This window comes from Nomascus leucogenys, chromosome 17, assembly GCF_006542625.1.
Source record: "Nomascus leucogenys isolate Asia chromosome 17, Asia_NLE_v1, whole genome shotgun sequence".
Taxonomy (NCBI): Eukaryota; Metazoa; Chordata; class Mammalia; order Primates; family Hylobatidae; genus Nomascus; species Nomascus leucogenys.
In genome coordinates, this window is record NC_044397.1 from 5,001,281 (window position 1) to 5,026,354 (window position 25,074).

Sequence of the window (25,074 nt, forward strand, 5' to 3'; positions counted from 1 at the left end):
CCGCCGCTTGCTCTCTCGCTCCCTCCTCCCTCGCGCTCCGCGCGCTCCCTCCTTCCCTCTCCACCCTCCTCCTCCCCCGCCCCCTCCTGCCCCGCCCGCGCGCCGTCCGCTCGCAGCCACTCGCAGCCCAGGCTCAGTCGCAGCCCCTCGGAGTCCGGAGCCCGCCGCCCCTGCGGACCGGACAGTGCGGCCGGCGGCCGGGACGGAGCCCCCAGCCCGCGAGGAGGGCGCGGCGCAGGCGGCGGCGGCGGCGCGGCGGGGAGGAGCCCGGGCCGGAACCAGGGCTGGGCTGGGGGCGGGGACGCCGGGGTCCGGGAGCCCGGGAGCCGGAGCGAGCTGACGAGCGTCGCGGAAGGACCGGGAAGGAGGAGCGGAGCCGCAGCGAGCCAAGCAGCCCATAAAGTGCGATGCCCCGGCGGGGTTGAGGCGCGCGGCGGTCGGCGCGGCGCGCTGGGAGGACGCCCGGGAGCTGCGCGGCGCTGGGCGGCGCGGAGGGGCAGCCCCGGCGGGCGGCGGCGGGCCCGGGCTGCGACCGGAGCGAGCCCCATGCCCCGCGCGGGCTGACGGGCCGGAGCCCGCACGGAGCGGCCGGGCGGGACAGGTAGGTGGCGGGCCGAGCCCAGGGACGCGGGTGGGGGCTGGGCGGGCGACCAGACCAACTCCCTGGCTCGCGCACTCTCTCGCCCGCTCGCTGGCTCACTTTGTGTTTGCAAACTGCCCGCCCGAGACGCGCCGGGCGCCGGGAGGAGCCGGGCCTGGGCCGGCGCACTTTGTTCCAGCCAGGGCCGGCCGTGGCGCACTGACCTCGCGCAGCCGCGACATTCCGCCCCTGGCCCGGGCCCCCGCGGGCCGGAGCTGCCTCGGGAACAGGTGGGGGCTGTGGCGCGGCAGGAGTGGGGGCAGCCGGAGGCCAGGGCAGGGAGGGGGGCGGCCGGAGAGGCCACCAAGGCCCGCCCTTCCCCAAGAATCTGGGCCCCGCCCCCTCCCTGCCGGGCCGCTGGGAATGGGGTGTACGGGGGCGCGACCCCCTCCCCGCCCCGAGTCAGACAAAGAATACTTCCCGGCCCAGACTTTCCAGAGCTGGGAAGGGAAGTGGCTCCCCCCAACTCTAGTCGGTACTGGACTCCCCAGGACGCGCCGGAGGCAGATGAAAGTGGGGGCGAGAGAGCGGGGGGTCGCGGTCCTACCCGCCGTGTCGTCTCTGGTGAAGAGGGGACTTGTCTTGCTGAGGTCGCACCTCGGAAGTGCCAGGGCCAGTCAGCCCCTTTCCCATCGCTCAGTCAGCTCGGGGATAGAGCGGAAAACTTCTTGGGGACTTGAGAGCGTCTGGAAATGGCCCCTGTGATTTGTGCGCCGGAGGTGGAGGGTGGGGAAACGATCTGGCTGACACCTCTACTCACCCGCTGTGGAGAGAGCTCCCGCTTCACCACGTAAGGGGAGAAGAGAGGGCGGCCACGGGGGCCGGGAGGCCACCAGGGAAGGAGCCCGGAGTGACCGAGCAGGAACCCCCGCCCCAACTGAGGAGTCTGGTATCTCCCCTGGACGACCCCAGCACCTCTCTGACCCGCGGCGCTTCAGCCTCGGGCTCCTCATCCACGCCAAACAAACTTCCTTGGGCTGCGTCAGAGCAGAGCCAGTGGCGCTAGAATGCGACCTGGGGTCCCGGCCGCCCCCATAAAGGACCGGGTGATTTCGCGGAATGCGGATTTTGAGACAGAGGCCCAGACGGCGGCGGATTCCCTGTGTCCCCCAACTGGGGCGACCTCGTGAACACACCTGCGTCCCACCCCGATCCTAGGTTAGGGGGGAAGGGTATGGGAACCCTGAGCCCAGAGCGCGCCCCGCTCTTTCCTTTGCTCCCCGGCTTCCCTGGCCAGCCCCCTCACGGCTGCTTTACTCGCTCACTCGGCGCCTGGCGTTTCGGGCGTCTGGAGATCGCCGCGTGTCTGGCACCCCAACGCCTAGTCTCCCCGCAGGTTGACCGCGGCGCCTGGAGCCGGGAATAGGGGTGGGGAGTCCGGAGAAGCAAACCCGAGTCTGAAGCTGCCATTCGGGTGGCTCCCGAGAAAGCCCGGGAGCATTTTGGCCAATGCGGGTTTTTACCTGAACTTCAGCATCTTCACCCCGGTTTCGGAGACCCGCCTAGATTCGTCCCAGCACGCACTGTGTCGGGTCAGGGATTGAGGGTTAGGGCAGCACACACAGCTTGAGGGGCAATTGTTAGGACTGGCCCGAGTGCCCGCAGAAAGAAAGAGCAGCGGGGTTGTCGTATGGCCTGTAGCTGCGGGAAGATCTGTGCCGGTCCCACTGCCGAACCCAGAAGCTCACTTTCCACAGAGAACCAGGGCTGAATGGCCCCCTGACCGCCATGCCCTGCGGGCACCGGGCATTTTGAGCTCTCCCCCTACCCCGCCCTGCTGTGAACCAGCCGGTAGGCGCAGGGGCCGAAGGCCGGGCCCAGTGGACCCAGCCGCCTGAAGGGGAGCCACGGCCTCAGAAAACCTCTGCCCGCCCCCGCGGAAAACCGCTGTGGGGAAGTCTGCAGGCCTTTTTTTTTTTTTTTTTTTTTTCCAACTTGAGAAACTTTTGCCTCGGGGTTTTGGGGCTCTGTTACCTGGTGGCTGGAGGGAGGATACTGGGGCTCTGCTCTTGGTACCTGGACAGCTTGTTGGCTCCCATGGTGCCCTTTCTATCTGAGACTCTCAGAAAACTGTGAGTTTGGGGAGTCACTCACACTCTAGTCAGTGGGGCAAGGTGGCAAGGGGAAGAGGTGGTTTTGTGGTTGCCCCCCTCGCAGCCTCCACACCCAGGGCCAGGGTGAGCGCTGAATCTCTCCTGCGGGACCCTCAGGACCCACTTTATCCTGGCTCTAGCCTTGCTACTAAGTTTGGGAGACCATGGGAGCCTTCTCTCCTGGCACCAAGGGCTGGGTGCCTGGGTGGGGTTTTCTGTCTTTCTTCCTGTCCTGGACAGGTTTCCCAGGAGTTATGCAGTTGGGGAACCCCTGAGCCCTGGGGACAGAAAGACCTGACCCCAGTGCTGGAGACCACCAGGGCCAGAGCACTTGCAAAGGGTCCCACTTGCAAAGGGACCTGCTCCTGTCCCTTTCTGTGTAGGGACCTTCCTCACACCTAGACGCCCCCAGCCCCCTTCCTCTGCCTTTAGAGCCGAAAACTTCCTTTCTGGCTGTAGGCAGGTAGGTCCCTTCTTGCCAGGAATGTGCATATCCTGCTGGGCCCCTACCCCAAACATACCTCTTCCTTGGTGGGAGGGAAGCAGAGGGACTGGGAGAGAAAGGCTTGCTTTTGATCTAGTAATTCCCCCAAATGTTTGCTGAGCCCCTACTCTGCCTGGGCAGGTCCCAGGCTGAGTACTGGGGTACCCAAGCAATGAAGGCTGGAGTCTGCTCTCTGGACCTCAGATTGTTGGGGTAGGAGAGACATAAGATATCACATGGTGGGGGGGAGAAGAATGGGAACAGTGTGTCTGTTTCAGAGGAGAGGTGTGAGTTGCAAGGGGAGGGAAGGGTCGTCTCCCCGAGAAGCCTTCCCTGCATCTTAACCCTTCCTACCCCACTGCCTTGGCAGTTTCCTGTCTCTCCAGCCACAGTGCAAGCCCCCCAGTCCCATCCTAAGCAGGTACAATGTCTTTACTTTTTGAATAGCCTAAACTGTGTGAAATAATAATTTCTTCCATCCATGAAACTCCTCACAGTTTCCCTTCTCGCAGATCTTACCACGCTCCAGCTTTCCCAGACCAAGGCAGGGCAGGTACTATTTTTGACAGGACTCTGAGGCTCCGTTGGCTGGAATGACCTCCTCAGATTTGGTTCCAGAACTCTGGAACCCAGAGCAAGGAACTGAGGCCTCCCCAGGGCAGAACATGTGTCAGAGTGGAAAAGGCTTTGGAACTTGGCATTAGAGATGGGACTCTGGAGAACTTAATTAAGCTCTTCGAACCTCAGTGTTCTTACATTGTAAAGTAGGTCAATAATACCCACCTTAGAGATTCCGTTTGGGAGCTGGATGAAAGAGCAGATGTCAAGTTCCTAGCACAGTGCCGGGTGCATGGTAGTACTGATCAAGGGATGGCTTTTATTATTAATTTGCTAGCACTGCCAGGCCACATGTTGGTTGAATATGGAAATACTGAAGTATTAATCTTCATTTTATGGGTTGGGAAAATGAAGTCCAGAGAGAAGAGGCAATTTGTCCAAGATTACACGGCTACATGGTAGCAGAGCTGGAACTAAAATATGGGGCCCTCGACTCCCAGTATAACCAGCAGGGCTTGAGCCTGTGCTGTGGTGAAGGGAGAAAGGATGGGAGGAGCTGCCACTCCTCACTCCCTCCTCTATAAGCTTGGCCTAGGCCACCTGCCTTCTAGTGTGTCTAGTGTGAAGTCTTTCTCTTTTCCCTTTAAGTGGGGAGGGGGACTCTAGGTGCAGAATCTGGTGTTTGCACCTGCACACAACCCTGGAGCATTCCCCAGGCACTCCTAAGGTTCTTGTGAGACACACATAAATGGGAGAGAGAATTCCCCAGAATGCAGAGGAGGAAAAATGACTGATAACCCCTCTCTCCAGAAAGGGAGATTTCTAGGGTTTGGAAACCCTAGCCTACACGTCCTTATGGAAGATTTTTGGCAACAAGTCTCAGACCAATTTGGGACCTGTCACTGAATGGATCATCTCAAAGAAGCAAAAGGAAACTCCCCTTGAGCCTGAAGTTATTGGCTCCCTTCAGCGTTGCCTCCCAGGATTCTCTGTGGAAATACACACCTTCAGCCCGCTGCCAGTTCCACCAAGCCGGGATCACAGCGGGAACCCTCTTTCCTCCGAATTCTGCCACTTCGGATGCTGTGGTCTTGTGAGATGTTGCTCCTGGGCCCTTGCAGAGCCTGGATGCAGGGCACACCTGCCTGAGCTAGAAAACAAGAGCTCCTGGCACAAAAGGTACACATCTGGACAGGGCCGCAGGTGTTGGACCGTGGAGTCAGTGTTGCTGTGGTGTGTCGCCCGGGCTGGGCAGGCCTGGGCCTGGCGAATGCCCTCCCTGCCTTGATCCTGGTCCCAGGATCCCTCCTGAGACCAGGGTCTTTTCCCGGCTGTCCCTCTGGTATAGCCCTGCACCTTCCTTCTCTCCCGTCTGGATGGTAGCCATACAGCCGCCTGTTCCCTGAATCCCAGCTGCTCTGCCCACCTCCCTGGGCCCCATCCTCTGGCCAACTGGAGCCTCCACAGCCAGGCCTGATGGTGGGTGGAGCCAGTTGATAGTGCAAGATAGAGGTAAATGGTGTTTCCTTTCTTGCTGCAGTTCTGATGGTCTGTGACCCAGGCTACCATGTAAATGGAAAGTGGGGTGACATGGTGGGTTTTCCTCAGACTAACAGTATGTAGAATAGAGACCATCTGGCATTTGTTCAAGGTAGGCAGGACTGGTGGGAGCAGAAGTTACTCAACTAGCAGGAAAGGGGTAGCAAAATGATGGCGACTTGAAGGCAGGGTGGCTTAGAGAATGGAGCCAGGGACTCAGTAGTTGTATCCATCCTACGAACACTGTGGAGCACCTACTGTGTGCTGGAGGCCAGGCTGGTGAAGGGCAGCAGGAGGGACCCGGAGAAGGGGTGGCTCACGTGCAACTTGGAAAATCAGAAATGGAACAAGGGCCGGAGCACAGATCTGTGGGCACTGGCCACCTGAGCTCGCGTGGGTCCTGAAACCCCCAGCTGAGACAGGACATGTGTGCCACCCAGAGAGCCCTTAGGAGGGCCTCCCCATGTGAAATGAAAACAGGGGGTAGGAGGGGAGGTTGAGGTGGCTTCTGTTCTCATCTCCTCAGCGGGGCTTCCTTGGATTCCATTCCTGGCTGGCTTTATGTTTCTAGGAGAACATTTCAATGGAGACCCAGGCCTAAAGAAGTTGCTCCAAAAGAGGGTGGCGGTGTACTTCCTCCTTTCCTTCGGGGTTCCCCTGCAGATGCACATCCGCATCCTGGAAGGGGTGCACTGGAGAGTTTTGGGGAGATATGAAACATCAGGATTTGTGGGAGACCCAGCGAGAGGCTGCAGCTATAAGCACTCAGGGAGCAAAGCGCCAGGCTTTTTGAGGCTACGTCTCTGGATGGGAGCGGAGAAGCTGGATGGTCAGGCCATGCTGAGGGTGTAGAGTTGGTCCACTGAGAGAATCCCTCCTTCAGGAAGCCTCTAAGCTTTCTTTCCCAGAGAGCCAGAGCTACCTGTTTCCCCTCCCCAGCTGAGCACTCGCTTTGGATTGTTCCCCCAGTGAGCTTTTCCTTTTTAACTGAGCGCATCAGTTCCAGTTGCTGGAAGCTCCTGCATGTCTGAGACCTGAGCACAGGGATGTAACACAAGGGGTTTTCGGCACTCACCAGACGCAGAGAAAATAACTGCAGCTGGGCCAGCTCAGGCCGGCAGCTGGGGATCCGGAAACACTGGAAGAGGGGACGGCTCGGGCAGCATGGCAGTTTTTAGCCACAGAGAAGGCTGTCCACCCATTGTGCTCAGAGATGATTTTGTGGGTCTAGGCCTAAACGGTCTGGACCCACACGGGTACATGATGAGGGGCCCCGGTAAGCCCACTGCTGCCAACTTCCTAACTCACTCTTCGGCCTTAGGCATGACCCTTCTTCTCTCTAGAGGGGCCTCAGTTTTCCTAACTGTACAGTGGGTGAAGAGGGCACCTGCAGTCCCACATCCTCGGGCTCACCATCCTGAAGCTGCGGGTTGGGAGCCAGGCAAGAAGAGACCTGAAGGTCTCAACGCACACCCTCTTTGTTCCAAGGGCATCGGGAACCTACTGCTTCCATGGGTCCTTCTTGAAAGGGGTGCTGTGGAGCTCGGGGCAGGGGACACTACGACCCAGGCAAGTCTCCTCCTTCCCAATTAGGCAGTGGAGCCTGATTAAAAGGGGTGCTGCCTGCCCCCTCCCACCCGATCCCCATCGACGAGATTTCCCTTCATCAGAATCTCACATTCTCCAGAAATTAATTTGATGCCTCATGTTATCAATTAATTGAATCTTCGTTGGGAGAGAGAGCTCCGCGAGGCGAGGCGGGCTTCAGCTTGGCCCTTGTGTGCCGCCGTCCCCCCTCCCCCTCACACCAGGGCAGCCTTCACCTCCCCCATTCCTTTTTTTCTGCCTTTCTTTTAATTGCACTTATTTTCTAAAATAAAACCACTGCTCTGTGCCCCTTTGCCCAGTTTGGCTTGGATGGATACCCGTGGGCTGGGTACGGGCTGGGATTCGCCCTTTCTCAGGTAGGGACAGGAGGACTTCCCCTCCCCTGGACCCTGTCTGATCTCTCCTTAGGTAAACAGAATCTCGCCCTTTGGGAATTTGGCCGTGATCCTGTGTGCTCCAGGGGCTACTGGTGAGAAACTTAGGAGGACTAGGGGAGGGAGGAAGAGCTGGGAACAGACTCCACCCTAGTTGGGGACGGGAGGTATAGAAGGACCAAGCTAGGGACTTTTTAACCCTCAGGATTTTGTCATTCAGAAGCTGCTGCCCCTGCCAGAGCTGATCCATTAAATGCAGGGCAGAGGGCATAGGTGTGTGGTACCTCCAAGCCTCCCAACAGTCAGGTCAGGTATATCTGCAGGAACAAGCCCTCAGCATTTTCAAGAACACTTGGAAGCCCTTGCTCTGCCCCCTGCATGGAAGATGGGGGAAGAAAGTTCTAATAGGACATCCCTATTAGGAAACCTGGGAGGGTGTTGTGGCAGGTAGAGCTAGGTAGTCACCAGGCCCTAACTGAGGAACTGTGCTTTTCAGTTTCACATACCTCCTTGTTCTTATCCCCACAACAACCCTGAAAGATTCTCCAGGCAGTGGTAATTATCACTCTCATTTGATAGGTGAAGGACCCAGGCCCAGAGAGGTTACCTGACTTGCCCCGAGTCACAGTTAACTGGAACTTGCCTTTCTGAAATGCTGGCCATAAGGGCTGAGGTCACAAGTGGACTAACTTCATCCCTGCTGAGTTTTGTTGACCCACACACAGTTCATTACAATGGTAAATTTCACATAAATATCCCCACTTCTGCTCCTTTTGAAAAACCCAAGCCCTGTCAACACTGAGCCTGCATTTCTGTGTGGAAAGGATGGACTGGGATTGAGTGGCAGCTGCCTCCTTGTGCCTGCCTCACCTGGCCTCCTAAGTGACCAGCCTAGCCCCTGAGGGCATTTTGGTTAGCAGCTTTGACATGGAGATTCACCTGTCCCCAGTATTCCTCAAGGAGAATCTAGTGTGGGACAGTGTCTGAACGACTCTGCAGGGTCTGACCAGGAACGGTGGCTCACGCCTGTAATCCCAGCACTTTGGGAGGCCAAAGCAGGTGAATCACCTGAGGTCAGTGGTTCAAGACCATCCTGGCCAACATGGCGAAACCCCATCTCTACTAAAGATACAAAAGTTAGCTGGGCGTGGTGGCAGGCACCTCTAGTCCCAGCTACTCAGGAGGCTGAGGCAGGAGAATTGCTTGAACCCAGGAGGCGGAGGTTGCAGTGAGCCGAGATTGTGCCACTGCACTCTAGCCTGGGCGACAGAATGAGACTCTGTCTCCAAAAAAAAAAAAAAAAAAAAAAAAGACTGCAGGGTCTGTACAAGAAGATCTGAGAGAGAGGACCTATAAGGACACCCTGACCCAAATCTAATTCCCGCACAGCTACTTAATAACTGATGGTGGGTTGGGCGCAGTGGCTCATGCCTATAATCCCAGCACTTGGGAGGCCAAAGTGGGAGGATCAGTTGAGCTCAGGAGTTTGAGACCAGCCTGGGCAATATGGTGAAATCCCCTGTCTACAAAAAATACAAAAATTAGGGTGTGGTGGCATATGACTGTAGTCCCAGCTACTCGGGAGGCTGAGACCAGAGGATCACTGAAGCCAAGGAGGCAAGGTTGCAGTGAGTGAGCCGAGATCACGCCACTGCACTCCAGTCAGAGCGACACAGAGTGAGACCCTGTCTCAAAAAGAAGAACTGATGGTGGTGGGTGATTCTTTTTCCCTTCTTTCTACCATAGAGGTTAGGTCTTTGTACCATAAGGTCTTGTGTCTCCGGGGGCCTGTTTCGAGATGAAATCAGCCCATCCCTGCCAGGGTGAGCCCCTCTATGATAAAGTCATCACTTGCCCCCTACATCTGGGGAAATGAAGGGAGGGGCCAAGGCATGTCAGGGGCAAGCTTGGCAGAACAGCCAGGGGCCCAGAAATGGCCATACTCAGTGGTTTGTCCCAGGCCCGCTAGAGCCCCTCCTGTGCCCACAGGAAACCGTGGTGCCAAATGCACTACCAGAACCAGGCTCCAGATGGCCATTCAGGCCCTGGACGAGTTGCCCCTACCCCTTAACCAGCAGGCCCCCCACATAAGACGTCACTATTTAATTAGCCGTCTCTGATTAACCAAACTTGGCATTCGGCTCCTCTTGCCCTCATCTTTCCCAGCTCCGAATCAATGGCTTTGATATGCTAATTAGGGAGTAATTTAATTTCAAAAGGCCGCAATTAACAAGGGTGTTGTGGACATGCTGTAGTTAAGCGGAGTAATCTAATTTGCATTAGTAACAAGCAGGGACTAATTAGAAGCTTAATTAGACACTTAGATGGCTCTTATGTTTACTTTCTTAATGAGATGGAGTGGGATCTTTGGTTCTCTTTCTTTTTTTTCCCCCTGTATTGTTAATTCTTTTTTTTGGTCTGTGTAGTAGGAAGGGGTATTGAGGGAGGCCACCTTGCCAGGGCCTGTGAGCGTTTCAGGGATGGAGCCAGTAAAAGGTAAGGTGGAGGGTGGTGGTAGGGGTAAGGGAAGGCTTGGATTCCAGAGTGACTCGGAGAGTTAGGACGCGGGGAGGAGCACTGGTTTAGGAGTCAGGAGAGCCACCTGGTTTCAGTTTGGCTCCGCCACTTAGCAGTCAGATAACCTTGTCAAATCTTTGGCATCTTTGAAGTGTGGTTCCATCCTCTGTCAAAATGAGCGCAAAATTGCATGGGGGAGAGAGGAGGGAGAGGCTATAGGAAAGCACTCTTGGGGACTCTGAATTTTTTTTTTCTTTTGAAATGGAGTCTCGCTCTGTTGCCCAGGCTGGAGTGCAGTGGCGTCATCTCGGCTCACTGCAAGCTCCACCTCCCGGGTTCACACCATTCTCCTGCCTCAGCCTCCCGAGTAGCTGGGACTACAGGCGCCCACCAACACACCCGGCTAATTTTTTGTATTTTTAGTAGAGATGGGGTTTCACCGTGTTAGCCAGGATGGTCTCGATCTCCTGACCTCGTGATCTGCCCGCCTTGGCCTCCCAAAGTGCTGGGATTACAGGTGTGAGCCACCGCGTCCGGCAATCGAATGGTTTTTAACAATAAAATATATTCACAAATTGTGTCCCGAGGCCTTGCTGCATCATGGCTCAGCTCAGAAGCCACCTCCTACAGAAAGCCTTTCCAGAGCACCCCTTACTCCCTCCAGGCTCCATGGTCCCCAGTGTCTAACATAACGTTTGTAAAGCTGTGTGTGTTGTGTAAGACAGAAGTTCTCAATCCTGGCTGCACTGGGAATTTAGAATGCTTGGAAAGCTTTTTAAAATATCCACGCCTAGGTCCAATTCCCTGAAGAGTGTGATTTAATTGACTTAGGGTGGGCTGTAGGTATGGGTTGGTTGGTTTGTTTTTTTAAAGTTCCCCAGATGATTCCGATGTTTAGAAGGAAAACTTACGTGCCCATTAGTCTTTCTCCTCTCTCCATTTCAAGCCCGGCAAAAGCAAGGATTGCATTTCGCTCACCTCCGTTTGCCCCAACCCCAGTGCCCACTGTGCTCAGTGTCAGCTGCAGGTGAAGGCTCCCTGCCCCACTCTGACCTTGGGGAACTCACCCAGATTTGACAGGGCCTATAGTGTTGAGTTGCAAATGCCTTATTCAGGCTCTGAGAATCTCCTGGAGAAGGAGCTAAGGAGAATTGAGGGAAATCACTAAAGAGGTTAGGGCCCGAGAGTCTTATGAGATGTGACTGCCTTGCTAAAGAAGAACTGGGCAAAATTGGTATGAATTTTATGGGCATCAATTTGGGAATGAATATATCAAGAACCTTAAAAATATGCAGTTCCACCTTCTAAACATGTATCCTATGCAACTAGTCAAAAATGTAGAGTATCCTGTTCCCATAAAGGTGTTTACTGCAGAGTCATAGTAAAACATAGCTAACAGCCTAGATGTCCAGCTCTAGGGGATTGGCTCAATACATTCTGGAACATGCGGCCCATTCAAGCAACTGTGTGACCGTTAGAAACTGTTGCTTAAAATATTTGATAGCATGTGGAAATGCTTATGATAGTAAGTGGTGAGTGGAAAAAGAGGAAAATTCAAACCATGTATAGATTATGACCCCAATTTCACTTTTTAAATGTTTATATGCCAAAAGAGTGAGAATGGATTGACCGGAAAGGCTATATATCCCAAAGGGCTAGATCTCTGCGGGGTAGGATTATGAGTACTCTGGTTTTTTTTCTTTTTTTTTCACAATTTTCTACCAGGATGTCTCTTACTTTTAGGATTCAGAAATAAAGTTATTTGGAACTTGGGAGAGGACCTGGAACAGACAGCCCTGGATGGCAGATTCACCTTACGAATCGAAGGCTTTGTTGGAGCCTTTCAGATAGGAATGTCTTTGCCCTGCCACTTGTACTGAGCTCCCCCCAGCACCAAAGTGTTGTGCTAAGAGGCCTTGAATGGTCCCTAGAGTTGGGGTAGGTAGCTTCTAGGATGTCACTCCCAGGCCAGGAACTCAGGCAGAGGTGGGGGTACAGAGGGAAGTCCAGCATGCCAGCCTCTGACCCACACAATGAGGAGTGCCCAAGGAGAGGGATTAAGCCTACTCTGGAACTCACAGAGCCCCATGTGCTTGGGGAGAGAAACTGCTGGCATGATCAGGGAGCCAAGCAGTGCTTGACTCACATCACCCAGCTCTGGCTTCAGGACCTATTTTGGAGCTATAGCCACGTTCTAACCCATGAGTCTTGACTCACTTTCTTCAAGTGCTGAACCAAGGGCTGGGAGGGGGGGGGGGGGATCAGTTTTTAAACCATAGCCCACTCAGGTGGGTTGTAGCAGGACTTTCTGGACTCCCGTGATTATAGTAACTACCCTTCTCTAAACGTCTTCCTCATGCAGGGTGTCTTATTTGATACCACTGCAACCCTGGAAGGAAGGTGTATTGGCATTAGCCCCACATTACAGATAAAGAAACCAAGGCTCAGACTGGTGACCTCATTCCCCAATGTCACAAAGGTAATAAGAGGCCAGGAAGGGTTAGCAGGTCATCTGGCAAATGAGTGGCTGGCTAAGTAAGCCAGAGGCCCAAAGTGGCCACTGCCCTGGAGCCCTCCCCTTACCTGGAGCCTGAAGCCAGAAGCCAGTGGGCCTCTGGGGCCAGGGCTGAATGGGGGAGGCTGGTCCCTGGGACTTTGGATTGGGAAGCATCCTGCAGTTACTTGTAGGGCCAGGGCTCATTGCTCTGAAAAGCCCTCTGTTTTATGTCTCTTGACACAAGTAAGATATAGCAGGATAGCTAGAAAGAAACAAATAGAGAAAGAAGGAACCAGAAGACATCTTGTGCTCTGGTATCCACATGTGTATCTTTATATAATCTAGAAATGTATGTATTTCAAAGATTTTTAATTCTGGAAAAGTCTGAAACTGACGACCCTTCTTTTGTAAAATAAAGGCCTTTGCATATGTTGTTTGCCCTGTATACTTTGCCTGGCCAATACCTACTCAGACTTCATATCTAAGCATAAATGCCCTTTCCTGGAAAAAGGAGGCTTTCCCTGCCCCTCTCCACTTACCTTAGATCCCCATTTATTTCCTGTACTCACACTTGATAGAATGTATCTGACTTGGGCTTCTCCATTTACTTGTGTCTTTACTTAACATTTGTACCCTCTTCATGGGAATATAAGCTCCGCAAGAGCAAGGCCTGTGTCCTGCTCTGCTGGAGTCTGCATACACAGAGCCTGGCACACTGTAGGTGCTTAAACATTGGTCGCACCAATGAATGGATGAAGGGTCATTGCTGGTGAAACATGCTCCTGGCCAACCACTGGAGGAGAGAGAAGCATGACTTTGTTCATGGCTAAAGCCCCACTGGTTTTTAGGAAACTTGTTTTGAGGAAAAACAAGTGCCAGGTTTATCTAGGAAAAAAGAGAAGGGGCTAGGACCTCCGTTATTACCAGTTGCCCTTGCTGAGTCCTTTACCTGCAGCTCTCAGAGCATCTAAGGACACTGCTGCACTGCCTTGTTCAGTAGGGTCCACATTTCACTTTCCTTCAGGTAGATCCCCAGTGCTTAGCTTAATGGGGCCCTAAATACATGTTGAATGATTGAATGGCTTTTGCAGATATATCATCTAGTTTTGCCCAGCAGGAAACTCATAACTAAAGTTAGTGTTCATCATTGGAGCCCCATTGCCTGGGACAACCACCATCAGCATCACCTGGGAACTTCTTAGAAATACAGATTCCCAGGCCCCCTCCAGACCTATTGGGTTAGCAACTTCTGTTGGGGCCCAGTAATCTGCTTTAACAAGCTCTCCAAGGTGACTCTGATGCACTCAGGTCTGCAACCCCCCGATTTAACGTTGTGGTCCGTCATTCTCATCTTCTACTCCGTGCTATTGTATTTTAAGAAATCTTACCTCTTATTGCAATCTGCTTCCTAATCTTTGTTGGAATTATAAATTATAAAATAGATGGCTACATCTAGTCCAGTTCTCCCTGTTATACAGAGAAGAAAAGAGGAGAATCAACTTGCTCCAAGTCACTCTCGTAGGCCAGGTGCAGTGGCTCAGGCCAGTAATCCCAGTACTTTGGGAGACTGAGGAGGAAGGATCACTTGAGCCCAGAGTTGGAGACCAGCCTGGGCAACAAAGACTCCCCCCCTCCACCACCACCACCACTCTTAAAAAAACAAGTCACTCAGTAGTAAATTGGTGTTAGCGCTGGGGCTAGACACCAACTTACAGGGTCAGGCTGTCAGCTGGGCCACGTCCTGCTATCTCCCAGACTAGATTATAGGTTTCCGGAGAACTGGAAACGATATCTTATTTAAATTCCAACCGCCACCATTGCTCTGGGTACGGGCTACCTGTGGTCATTCCCCACCCGTGTCTCCCTTAAGAACTGGGGCCTCATCTCCACTCCAGCTGCGCGTGCACGTGTGCTCCCGGCAGGACGCGCGCCCAGGAGCGCGCTGGGGGCTGCCCCGCCCCTCTCTCCCTCCCCCGCGGGTAAACTCCGGGCATCCATCAGTCTGTTAATTGTACTAATTAGAGATCGCAGAGGTGTTAATTGGAAAACCCTGGTATTGTGCCTGTTTGGGGGAAGAAAACGTCAATAAAAATTAATTGATGAGTTGGCAGGGCGGGCGGTGCGGGTTCGCGGCGAGGCGCAGGGTGTCATGGCAAATGTTACGGCTCAGATTAAGCGATTGTTAATTAAAAAGCGACGGTAATTAATACTCGCTACGCCATATGGGCCCGCGAAAAAGCACAAAAGGTTTCTCCGCATGTGGGGCTCCCCGTCTCTTTTCTCCTTCCCCAAAAGCACCCCAGCCCGTGGGTCCCCCCTTTGGCCCCAGGGTAGGTGGAACTCGTCACTTCCGGCCTGGGAGGGGACGGGGCGGTCTCTGGCGAGTTCCAAGGGCGTCCCTCGTTGCGCACTCACCCGCCCAGGTTCTTTGAAGAGCCAGGAGCCTCCGGGGAAGTGGGAGCCCCCAGCGGCCCGCAGACTGCCTCAGAGCGGAAGAGGCAGCCACGGCTTTGACCCAGCTTCCTTCCGACGGCATCTGCAGGAGCCTCTGGGCCTGACATAGGCTCCGAGGTGCCCTGGCTCCCCCACGGGGAACGCTGAGGGTTGGGCCAACTAGGTCCTGCCTAAGTGCAGGACCTGAGCCTCAGACAAATCCTGGACCTGCCAAAATAACTCGGCCTCCGGTGCTATCTCCATTTGCCCCCAACATGTGGTAGGAGAGGGATATGGAAAGTCTGGGGTGGGGGATAAGAGCCCAGTATTAGCGAACCTTAGACCCCTGGCCAACCCCTACCTTATTGTATGGAGGCAGAAAGAGCACCCCAGTGACTTGCCCAAGGTCACACGGCTGAGCCTAGAAACCAGATGATCTAATTCTCAGAGCCTCTGCCTTCCTGTTCCGCAGGTGTTCAGCTGCTCCTTGCTAAGGACCTTGGTGGCTGGGGGAGAAGCATGGATTGGGAAGATAGGGGTGTGTGGAGAAGAAAGGAGGACCTCTTGGAGCTTGCCCCTCATTACCAGAGGAAGCAGCTCAGATCTACACTGGGTGGAGTCCACTGTGAAACGGACCCGGCTGTGACTCCAGCAGACCGACAGTCAGTGCCTACCAGTATTCACTGAAATACTGTGGTTTCATGTCCACATGCCAGACTGAGAGTGAGAAGAGACCTTCAGGACCACCTATTCGTATAGAGATGGGGAAATAGAGGCTCAGAGAAAAGGGAAGGCAGAGGATTCACAATAGTGTGTGACTGAGCCCAGGCCCCTGCCTGCTCCCCTAACCAGGGCTCAGGCTCCTGTGGACACTGACTTCTCCTCCATACCCCACACCCTTGTAGTTAACAGGGGACTGACAATCAAGGCCTCCTGCCAGCACCCTTCCCCATCCTGTCTCTAGCTGACTGGGTCCCAGGCACCCAGAGCCTGCTCACCCACAGTGCAGGGAGCACCCCTGTGCTATCGCGGCACCCTGTGGCGAGGTGGGCAGGAGACATGAGGCTGCTGGTGTGCTCATCCTTGGCGGGCAGGTATCCCAGGGCAGAGGTGAGAATTCAGAAAGCACTTGGGAGTGTCTGTCATGCAGGTTTGGGGGGTATGTTGGTAGGTGGGCGGGAGCATGGAAGGAGGTGTATGGGTGTGTGTCAGTGGGGTAAAGACCCTGGAGGGGGCAGAGCATGCCACATGGGAATTAATGCCATTCACACACCCTGCGGAAATGACTTTTCAAATGCATATAATCTCAAGCATGCAAATGAGAGGCTTGCTTCACCCTGTTTAATATGAATGATCGGCCCCTGAATAGCTATTATTATACACCACATTGCAGCAATTATGTTGTTCACTGGGTGTTGCTCTGTATGCCCCCCCCCCATAAAAAGAAAAGAAAGGAGCACCTCTGTCTGCATCCTCCTCCTTCCTTTTTTCTCGTTTTCCAAACTTACTGTCTGATCTGCAACTTTATGATACTCCTTGAGTGTTGGAAGGGGGCCAGCCACTCTCCCTAACCCCAGGGAAGTAACTGCCAGATTCTCTTTCCTTTCTCCTTTGCATGCATACACCCCTGAGGCTCTGGTCTTTGTCCCCTGGGGCCCAGGAGTTCTCAGATCTCAGAGAAGCTAGACTTGGAATCAGAGCGGGCAGCTGCTTTCCACCACCAGCAGAGCCAGGGTTGGGGGAGATGCCCCCCTCCCTCCTGTCTCCCCATCCCCCTCATGTAACTGAGGCCCAGGCCCAAGTGGGGGAAGGTGCTGCTGACTGGGTGGTTTCAGGGGAGGGTGATGGAGCCCTGTGCTGTGACAAGTGGAGAATGGTGCCCACCCCATCCGTCATTTCACCGCCACTAGCCCTCAGGCTGACATGGCCATTAAGGCCTGAGACCGAGTGCTCAATCTCTTCCGAACCATCACTCCCATCCTGCCCCTACTCCAGCCCAGCTCCTCTCAGAACTTAGGAGTGGAGCAGCAGCTGGGTTGGGGGAAGAGCAAGCCCTTAGGAACATACAGAGAAATTCACAAATACAGGGTACCCAGGAGGCCACTCAGACTTACTGGGACAGTGACACCCAGAGTCACAGATGAAGAGGGGCCACAGGAACAGGGATATGGCTTCTGTGGACCCCTTACAGTTCTCTGTCTCCTCCCCACTCTGCTTCCAGCCAGGATGAAAGCTGAGCAAATGGCTTGGTAGAGTGAGGGAGAAGAGTTCTTCTGGAGTGAAAGGAGAGAATTTGGGAGTGGGAGGGAAATGCTTTGGGGAGCTACTGACTTGGGGAAGGAACTAGAGAAATCACAGTCCAGTCTCTTTCTGCAGTTTCTCATTGTTACCTACAAGGCCCTCATCTGTCAGTTGGGTCAGGGAGACCATGTGGTTATAGGGTCTGCCTAGGCCAAAAGAGATCGAATCGGGAGGAAAGAAACTGGCTGGCTTCCACCGGCCTTGCTAAATGCTCATGTGGCTTCTATCCCTCGATGATCTCTGTGCAATCTGGGCCAAGTCCTTGACCTCTTTGGGTCTCAATGTCCTCACCCTTACAATTATGGTGGGTGGAGAAGGTGCTGATCAATATTGGGGGCTTGCTCTGTCAGGTGCCATGTGCATGTTTATTTTCTCCTCAAAAGACTTGGAGGCTGGGATGAAATATACTTGGCTCTCTTTATCCGCAGGTTCCACATCCGTGGATTCAATCCACCACAGACGGAAAATACTGTACAGTATTTGCAGTGTGCAGGATCCACAGATAGGGAGGGCCAACTTTTGTATCCACAGGTTCTGCAGGACAAACTGGGAGGCTTGAGCATCTGGAAATTATGGTATCCACAGGGATCCTGGAACCAATCCCCCATAGGTGCCAAGAAACATTGTCCTACCACAGACAAGGAATCTGAGGGTTGGGGAGTTTAAGATGGATCAAATATCAGTAGTGGATACCAACCGTGGTCTGACCTGTTTGACTGAAGTCCATGTTCCTCTCAAGGGACTATGACTCGGGGGTAGTTGGGGAGCCCCCAGAATTTGAGAACAGCTTTTCATACTAAGGATATTGGAACCTCGTCAGATGCCGTGGTTCATGCCTATAATCCCAGCACTTTCGGAGGCTGAGGCGAGTGGATCAGTTGAGGCCAGGAGTTCGAGACCAGCCTGGCTAACATCTCTACTAAAATTAGCCAGGCATGGTGTTGCATGCCTATAGTACCAGCTACTTGGGAGGCTGAGGCAGGATAATCGCTTGAACCCGGGAGACAGAGGTTGCAGGGAGCCGAGATCGTGCCACTGCACTCCGGCCTGGGTGACAGAGCGAGACTCTGTCTCAAAAAGATAAAATAAAATGAGTAAATTAATTAAATTTTAAAGACTGTTGGAACCTCTATGAGTTATAAGAAGCAGCTCAGGCCTCCACCTCCTCCTTACTGCCCTGACCATCCCAAACACATACCCTCTCTTTCTGGAGGTATGTTTCAGCAACTCCTTGAGAGGCATTTCCGGGGTCGGGGGATCCAGACTTTGACTCTTTGCCTTGGGTATGTAACCTAACTCTCTGGACCTTCGGATTTTCCATCTGTAAAATTGGTGTGATAACTGTCTCCCACAGTTCTCATGAGGAGAAATCATGGTTCCTATGGAGAGTGAGTTAACCTTACTGAGTGTCTACTTTTGACCAGGTGCTAGGCTGAGGGCTTTAAAATGGAAGATGGAAAGTGGAACCAGGGCTTCCTTCATTGCACACCTCCATGCCGAAGCCCAGTGTCTGGCTCCCAGTAGGTGCTGAGCAAGTGGCAGCCTTTTTTATAGAAGAATAATTGTTGCTCTGGACCTTCTGTGGCCTGGGGAAGGTCGTTTGCCCTGGGATGGGAGCAAACACAAAGTCCATTTCAGGTGGGGGTAGGAAGGCAGTAATATGGTAGGTTCCTAGTGAATAACTTTTGTCTTTGCTTTGTTGGTGTAGGTTGAAGACCCAGACGGGGGCTGGGCACTGTGGCTCATGCCTATAATCGCAGCATTTTGGGAGGCTGAGGCAGGCAGATCACCTGAGGTCAGGAGTTCGAGACCAGCCTGGCCAACATGGTGAAACCCCTTCTCTACTAAAAATACACACACAAAAATTTAGCTGGTCATGGTGGCAGGCGCCTGTAATCCTAGCTACTCAGGAGGCTGAGGTAGAAGAATCGCTCAAACTCGGGAGGCGGAGGCTGCAGTGAGCCGAGATCGCACCACTGCACTCCGGCCTGGGCAACAGAGCAAGACTCTGTCTCAAAAACAAACAAACAAACAAAAACCTTAAAAAGCCCTTCTTCATGTCATTATTATAAACAGTGCAAAACCTCAACTGGGGCAAAAAATCCTCACCCAGAGGAGCAGTGCAAGGGCTTTGTCTCCTCCCTTCCCCACCCCAGCACAAGGTCTCCTAGAAGTCAAGAAAACGTGGTTGGGGGTGTGGAGTCACCCCTCACCTGGGGGGACATCGGGAGGAGCCACACTCCATCAGGCATCCCAGGAGCAGCCTCTGGGAAGTTGAAGAGGAGTAGATGCCCAGCTACTCCTGTGGCGATGGTTATGTTTTTGGGGGTCAGCAGTCACTGCCCTTTCAGCCTTCAGCCTCAGCTTCTCCCCCGTGTCTCTCTGCCTCCTCCAGGTACCGCTAGAGCGACATGATGGTGGAATCTGCCTCGGAGACAATCAGGTCGGCTCCATCTGGTCAGAATGGTGTGGGCAGCCTCTCTGGGCAAGCCGATGGCAGCAGCGGCGGGGCCACAGGGACAACTGCAAGTGGCACGGGCAGGGAAGTGACCACAGGTGCAGACAGCAATGGTGAGATGAGCCCCGCGGAGCTGCTGCACTTCCAGCAGCAACAGGTAGGAACTGGTGCGCCTTGGGGTATCTGGGAGTGGGAGAGGGGGCACTAGGCCGCATTCTACTTCATCCTGGCTGCTGGAGCGCCACTCCCTGCCAAGCAGCCTCACTTTATCATTCTTAAAACAGTCCAGCCTCCAAGGACTCCCTGTCCACCCACCCCTTCTGGTGGCCACCTTGAGCCTGGGCTACCACAGCATTTTCAAGAGAGAGAAGTGGGACTCGGAGGTCTGAGATCATGAAGCTTGAAACTGTCCTAGAAATGCCAGTAAGAAGAGACAGACACACACCTGGGCAGCAGGCTTGAGATTGGGATGTTGGATTGGTGGGCACGCCACTCTTCACCTTCACACTGGCTAGGAAACTGGCTAAATGAACAGGGTTAAGAGGGTGCTGTGCACACAGGGGGATCTTCACATTATTTCTGTGGGAAAACATTCTCTGCCTCCGAGTCAGCCTGGGCCTCCATTTCAAGCAGTGAAGAGAGGCCCAGGCAGCTGGGTAAAGGCCAAGAGAGGTAGGCAAAGACAGGCCTCCATTTTTAGGGCTCAAACTGGGAACCCCTGTCTGTGTCTTCTATTTCCTCTTCCACCCTAAAGCGCAGAGTTTGGGAGTTTAAGACCGGCCTCTCTGAGGATCTAGAGGCACTAGGTTGGGTCTAGATCTGGTTGGGTGACGACAGAGCAGGGGCCTCATGTCCTGGTCCCACCAGGGAAAAAGGGAGAGTCATGCTTAACAAGTTGAGAACCTGCCCAGCCAACAGCCCTGGCCTTGGGATTCTCTTTCTCTGATTTGACTCTGCTCCTGGAATCACTGCTGGTGGTGCCGGCCCTTGGGCAGGGCGGGGGTGGGGGTATGCTAGGAACATGGAGAAGCAGGGCTCTGCGTGTACCTCCCTGCTCAGTACTCCACTCCTGCCTCATGCGTGCACACATGTATGTACCACAGTGCCCTCATGTGCTCCTCCGTGGCCCTGCTGTCTCTCCCAAGTTCACCCTGGGACTCTGCACTCCTTCTCCCACAGCCCAACTTCATAACCCCTAAGGGGCCTTTTCCCATCATATTCCTTGGAGCCAGTCAGACTGGAAGCAACACCATCAGAAGCCTGACTCCCCTGCACAGAGCTGGTCAGCCAGCGCTAAAGCAGGAATTGAAGAAACCTGGTTTAAGTCCCAGCCAGCCCCTTAACCAGTGGCATGACCTTGACCAAGTCATGAGCCTGCCTGAGCCCTGGCCTCCTTGGCACCTAAAGTACAGAGTTGTTAGGATCAGGTGCAATTTGGGTGTGCAACACGTGCGGCTCACTTGTCCATGTGGATGTGAGTGGAACGGAGGACTTCAAAAATCACTTTCTCTTGCCAGCAGTGGAGACTGGAGCAGGGAAGGGCCTGACTCCCTTCCCTAGGGAGATACTCTTCAGGAGTTTGCTGGCATCTCCCAAGCCTTCCTAAGCAGGTTCCCTGGAGAAGAGACCCACAGAGTCTGTGCCGTTTGCTGGGGACAGAAGGTTAAAGGGCAATATCCTACCCTTTACCAACATAATAGCAAAACACACCCCACGAGAAATCTCCAAGGCCACCCATTTTGTATGGCCAGCTGTTCCATCTCTGTGACTGTGCAGACAGAGTTATGAAAAATTTTAAATGTAGTAGGGGTTGGGGAGTACTGAAACTGGAAAGTTTCTTTTAAAAAATTTCTGAAAATGAAGAACGAACACAGTTCTCTGGATAACTGGGGAAATGTTTGGGGTGGGGAAAGACAGAACTGTCTGTACTGATCAGGTTTCTTGGTTCTGCGTTGCACATGAGCCATGTTTTCCCATCTATATTCCACATTCCAGTTATTCCTGTTTGTTTTGGGGAATATCCCACAGTCCTGGAAAATCCTATATCTGTTTCACAAATAAACTGGGGTGGGGAGTTGGAGGCAGGCAGAGGGCTGTTTTATCCATTTGGGCTCACTATGGGCAGAGTGCCCAGGGCCAAGGAACATATTTGAGACTTAAAAAAGGTTTTGTTGGCTCCAAACTATGAAAAGAACCTTGCAAAATTAAAATTACAAGATTTCCAATTAAAATGAAATAGTCCATGGGCTATTCCTCTACCCTGAGTGTGTGAACGAGGCTTTTGGGGGAGCTTCAAGGGTAACATTTTCTGGTCCCCAACGACAAATGTTCCTACTTGTAGGATAAACAAGTGTGGGAAAGAGAGCCTGGCCCTTTGGGTTCCTGCTCCTTCTCAACCCCAACCTGAAAGGACTTAGAGGACAAACCAATGCCTTTCGTCTCTTTGGTGCGTTGGGGTCTTCACATATGCTATGTCGTTATCTCACCATCCCTGCAAGGTGGATATTATTATTCCAATTTCACAGATGAGACGGCCAGAGGTAGGCAATGACTTGTCAAGATGGCACAATAAAGGCTGTGTAGACCTCACTCTCCCAGTTCCTAGTTCAGGGCTCAGCACACCTGCCCCTTTGCTGCTTCTCCATCACACAGTCACTGTGGGAAATGGAGGCAGTGAGGCCCCAAGCATAGTGGGTGCTAAGGAAATGTCTGTTCATCAGTAAATGAGAGCATTTCATTTCCAACCTGAAAGGGTTCTGTGATAGAAAAGCAATGCCGCCCACTGGCCCTAAGTAGCCACTCCAGTGCCATCTGCAAACTCGATAGGAAGTGGGGCAGGAGAGGGTCTGTGGACCACACGCTGGTCCCATTCTCCTCGTACCCTCTGTGGCTCTCCAAGCTCCTCTGCCTTTGTCTGTCTGTTGGTCCTTGTCCCTCTGCTCTCAGTAAACAAGCCCTGGAAATGCAATCCTGGCCTTTGGGAGTAATGAGTTGACAGAGAGGAGAGAGATAAACAGGGCGAGTCAGAAGTCAGGCCTGTGACAGGACTTTAGGCTGAAACAAACAGTGCTGAAGAGGGCGGCCACGTCACTTTGGAACAAGAGCAGGCGCTTGTTTCCATGCAACGAGCAGGCTGGGAGCTTGTTTAAACAGAGGCTGGGGGGTGACCTGGCTTGGCTGCCAGGCCAGGTCTGACTAGAGGGAGAGGGTCCTTGGCTGGCTGCCCCATTTCAGCCCCTCAAGGCCCCAGCTTCCACCTCCTTCATCCCAGCCTGGTCGTTGGTGAGTGACAGAGCCATACCACCTCCACGCTGTCTTTGGGGCTTTCACCAAGTCTGCAGTCTTATGCCCTATGGGGAATCTGTCTACCCTGAGGAGAAGGTGCAGGAAGTACAGTAGGCTCTGGAGCAGTCAGTCAAGCTGCAAACACACCTTCAGTCTTATTTTGCACTGGGCACCGTGGCGGCCAGCTGGCATTGGTGATCCCCAGCTGCTGTTAAAGTATACCCTAGACCGTAGACACACCCGCGGCCCATCCGTCCCCTCCCTCGCCAAGGCAAATGCTTCTACCGCAGTGCCCCTCCCTGCATTTTTACCCTATGGGGTGGCTCTTTTGTTTGAAAGTTGCCCTTGTGTTTTATCCTAATCTGATTTCACTTGTATGAAAATGTTCCCAGTGTGGGGATTTTCTCAGGGACCCCACAAATACCCTTAGGACTCTCTCTGATAGGGGCCATGAAGCCTAGGAGAAGTGTGTGGCAGATTTTGGGAGGGGAGGTCTTGGGGGCTGGTCTGGGTGCGCTGGCCAAGTTGGGGCCAGGAGGGCCGAGCCGGTGGGGTGGAGGCAGGCAGAGCCGCTGGCGGCGGTGCTGAGGCCAAGCTGAAAGGCGTCCTGGGCCTCTGGAGCGCGCACTCCCATTGTCCATGGGTTGCGGGGGTGACAGGTCAGCGAGGGTCATGGGAGGGTTGCCTAGCGTCTGGGAACTCCCACTGCAGTTGCCGTGGCAACTGGGCCAAATCCCACCCCGTTCACATCCTGTGAGGAGATTCAAAAGGGTTGGGGGGCTCTGCACATTAATGGGCTTTTAACTCACCCCCCTTCAAAGAGATGGGGAGGATGTCAGGCAGTTGGGGGAGGGGAGAAGAAGAATGGGAGAGACTTTTCTTTCCTTTTCCTCCCCCATCTGGCCCTCCTCTGCCCAAGCTACTTAGAGGGATGACAGCGGGGGAAGGGGAGGATTCAGAGGGTGAATTTGCCCCCCACAACCCCCTGACACACACACACACACACACACACACACACACACGCAGTCAACAGTTGTCTTTGGTCTGCAGGTCCAGGGCCCATTTCTCTTCAGGACTGCTGGCTGTGTGCCCCAGATTCTACTGTTTCCTGTCTGGTCCCACACCTTCTGCATTCTCCTTTTTCTTCTGGAGAATGAGCCCCTCCCATGGAGGAACCATGGCATGGAGGGAGATTTGGGGCCTGCACTCTCCAGAGGGGAGGCTTAGGGACATCACACCAGTTCATACCAGCTGCTGGGGAACGCTCAGAAAACTGCCCTTTCCTCCTTGGCCTGACACAGTGAGAGAAGGGCAGGTGGGAGGTGGGAAGTGGGAGGAGCTGGGGAGTGCTGTGGCTGGGAGAGGGCCTTAACCATCCCCCTTGTTGTACCCCTCCCAGGTCCCTGAGAGCCAAAGACCGCCCTGTTTCCTATGTTGGAAAATTCCCCTAGGAGGGAGTAGTGCTAGGAGGGCAGAGGGCGGGGCTGGGGCCTGGAGGAGGGATCTGCAGACCCCTGCTTTCTTGGGACTAAAAGGAGCCAGCCCACTCTACCGGCAGGAGAGCCCCCAGCTTCCCTCCTAATATGGAATTCTGAAATCCCTCTTCTTCCCTCCCTCACCTCCCCTTCATGGCAGAATTATTGGCCCTGCTGATTAGAACTGGGGATACAGAGGAGAATTTGGGGAAGGGAGATGAATGTTCTGTCTGAGAAAGGGTTTATCTTGAGGATTGAAGGGGGGAAGGCTGCATCCTAGGGTCACCTCATCAGGGCAGAACTTGGCCTGGAACCCTCAGTGGGAGAGCTGGCTTTTCCCCTGGGGGAGCACCTTTATTCTGAGAAGGCCCAGTAGGAATCTTCAGGAAGAGAACTGCATCCCCCACCACCATTGCCCCCACTCCAACTCTACGCTGCAGTGGTAGCTAGAGTGAAGCGGCTCAGAACCCAGACCCCAGCACAGACCCACTTGCAGAGAACTCCACAGATACTGGTGGGAGGGATGTATGTCTGGTAGCCACCTCCAAATGCCACCAAGAATGAGGAAAATGATCATGGGAACTTCTGCATCACTGCCACTCGGCCACCCACCACCACCTTGGTGATTTCACCTCCTTGCTGGAGGTCAGAGAGTTCCTTCCAGGCACTGAGGACTCTCCCCCTCATGACACCCTGCAGCGCTGGTTTTGGCTGCAGGAGCTGGATGAGCCCTGGGCTGCATTGTTGCTAGAAGCAGGCAGAGGCCGGGCACAGCTGGTGCAAAGCCTGCCTGAGTTTGAGAGCAGCAGTGC

General features: G+C 54.0%; 1 protein-coding gene across 7 annotated transcripts in view; it reads left to right on the plus strand.

The window, feature by feature from the left end:
• Positions 1-118: 118 nt before the first annotated feature.
• The window catches only part of FOXP4 (forkhead box P4), a 56,235-nt gene continuing 31,279 nt past the window's right edge, over positions 119-25,074 (plus strand). For 4 of the 7 annotated variants that reach the window (XM_003266292.3, XM_030796591.1, XM_030796589.1 and 1 more), the window contains exons 1-2: positions 139-601; positions 19,440-19,659. In XM_003266292.3, the coding sequence (XP_003266340.2) occupies positions 19,456-19,659 (204 nt within the window). In that variant the 5' untranslated portion in view covers positions 139-601; positions 19,440-19,455. Of the gene's footprint in view, positions 602-19,439; positions 19,660-25,074 lie in introns of all 7 variants that reach the window. The other 3 variants (XM_012496571.2, XM_003266293.3, XM_030796592.1) reach the window with 2 other exon arrangements.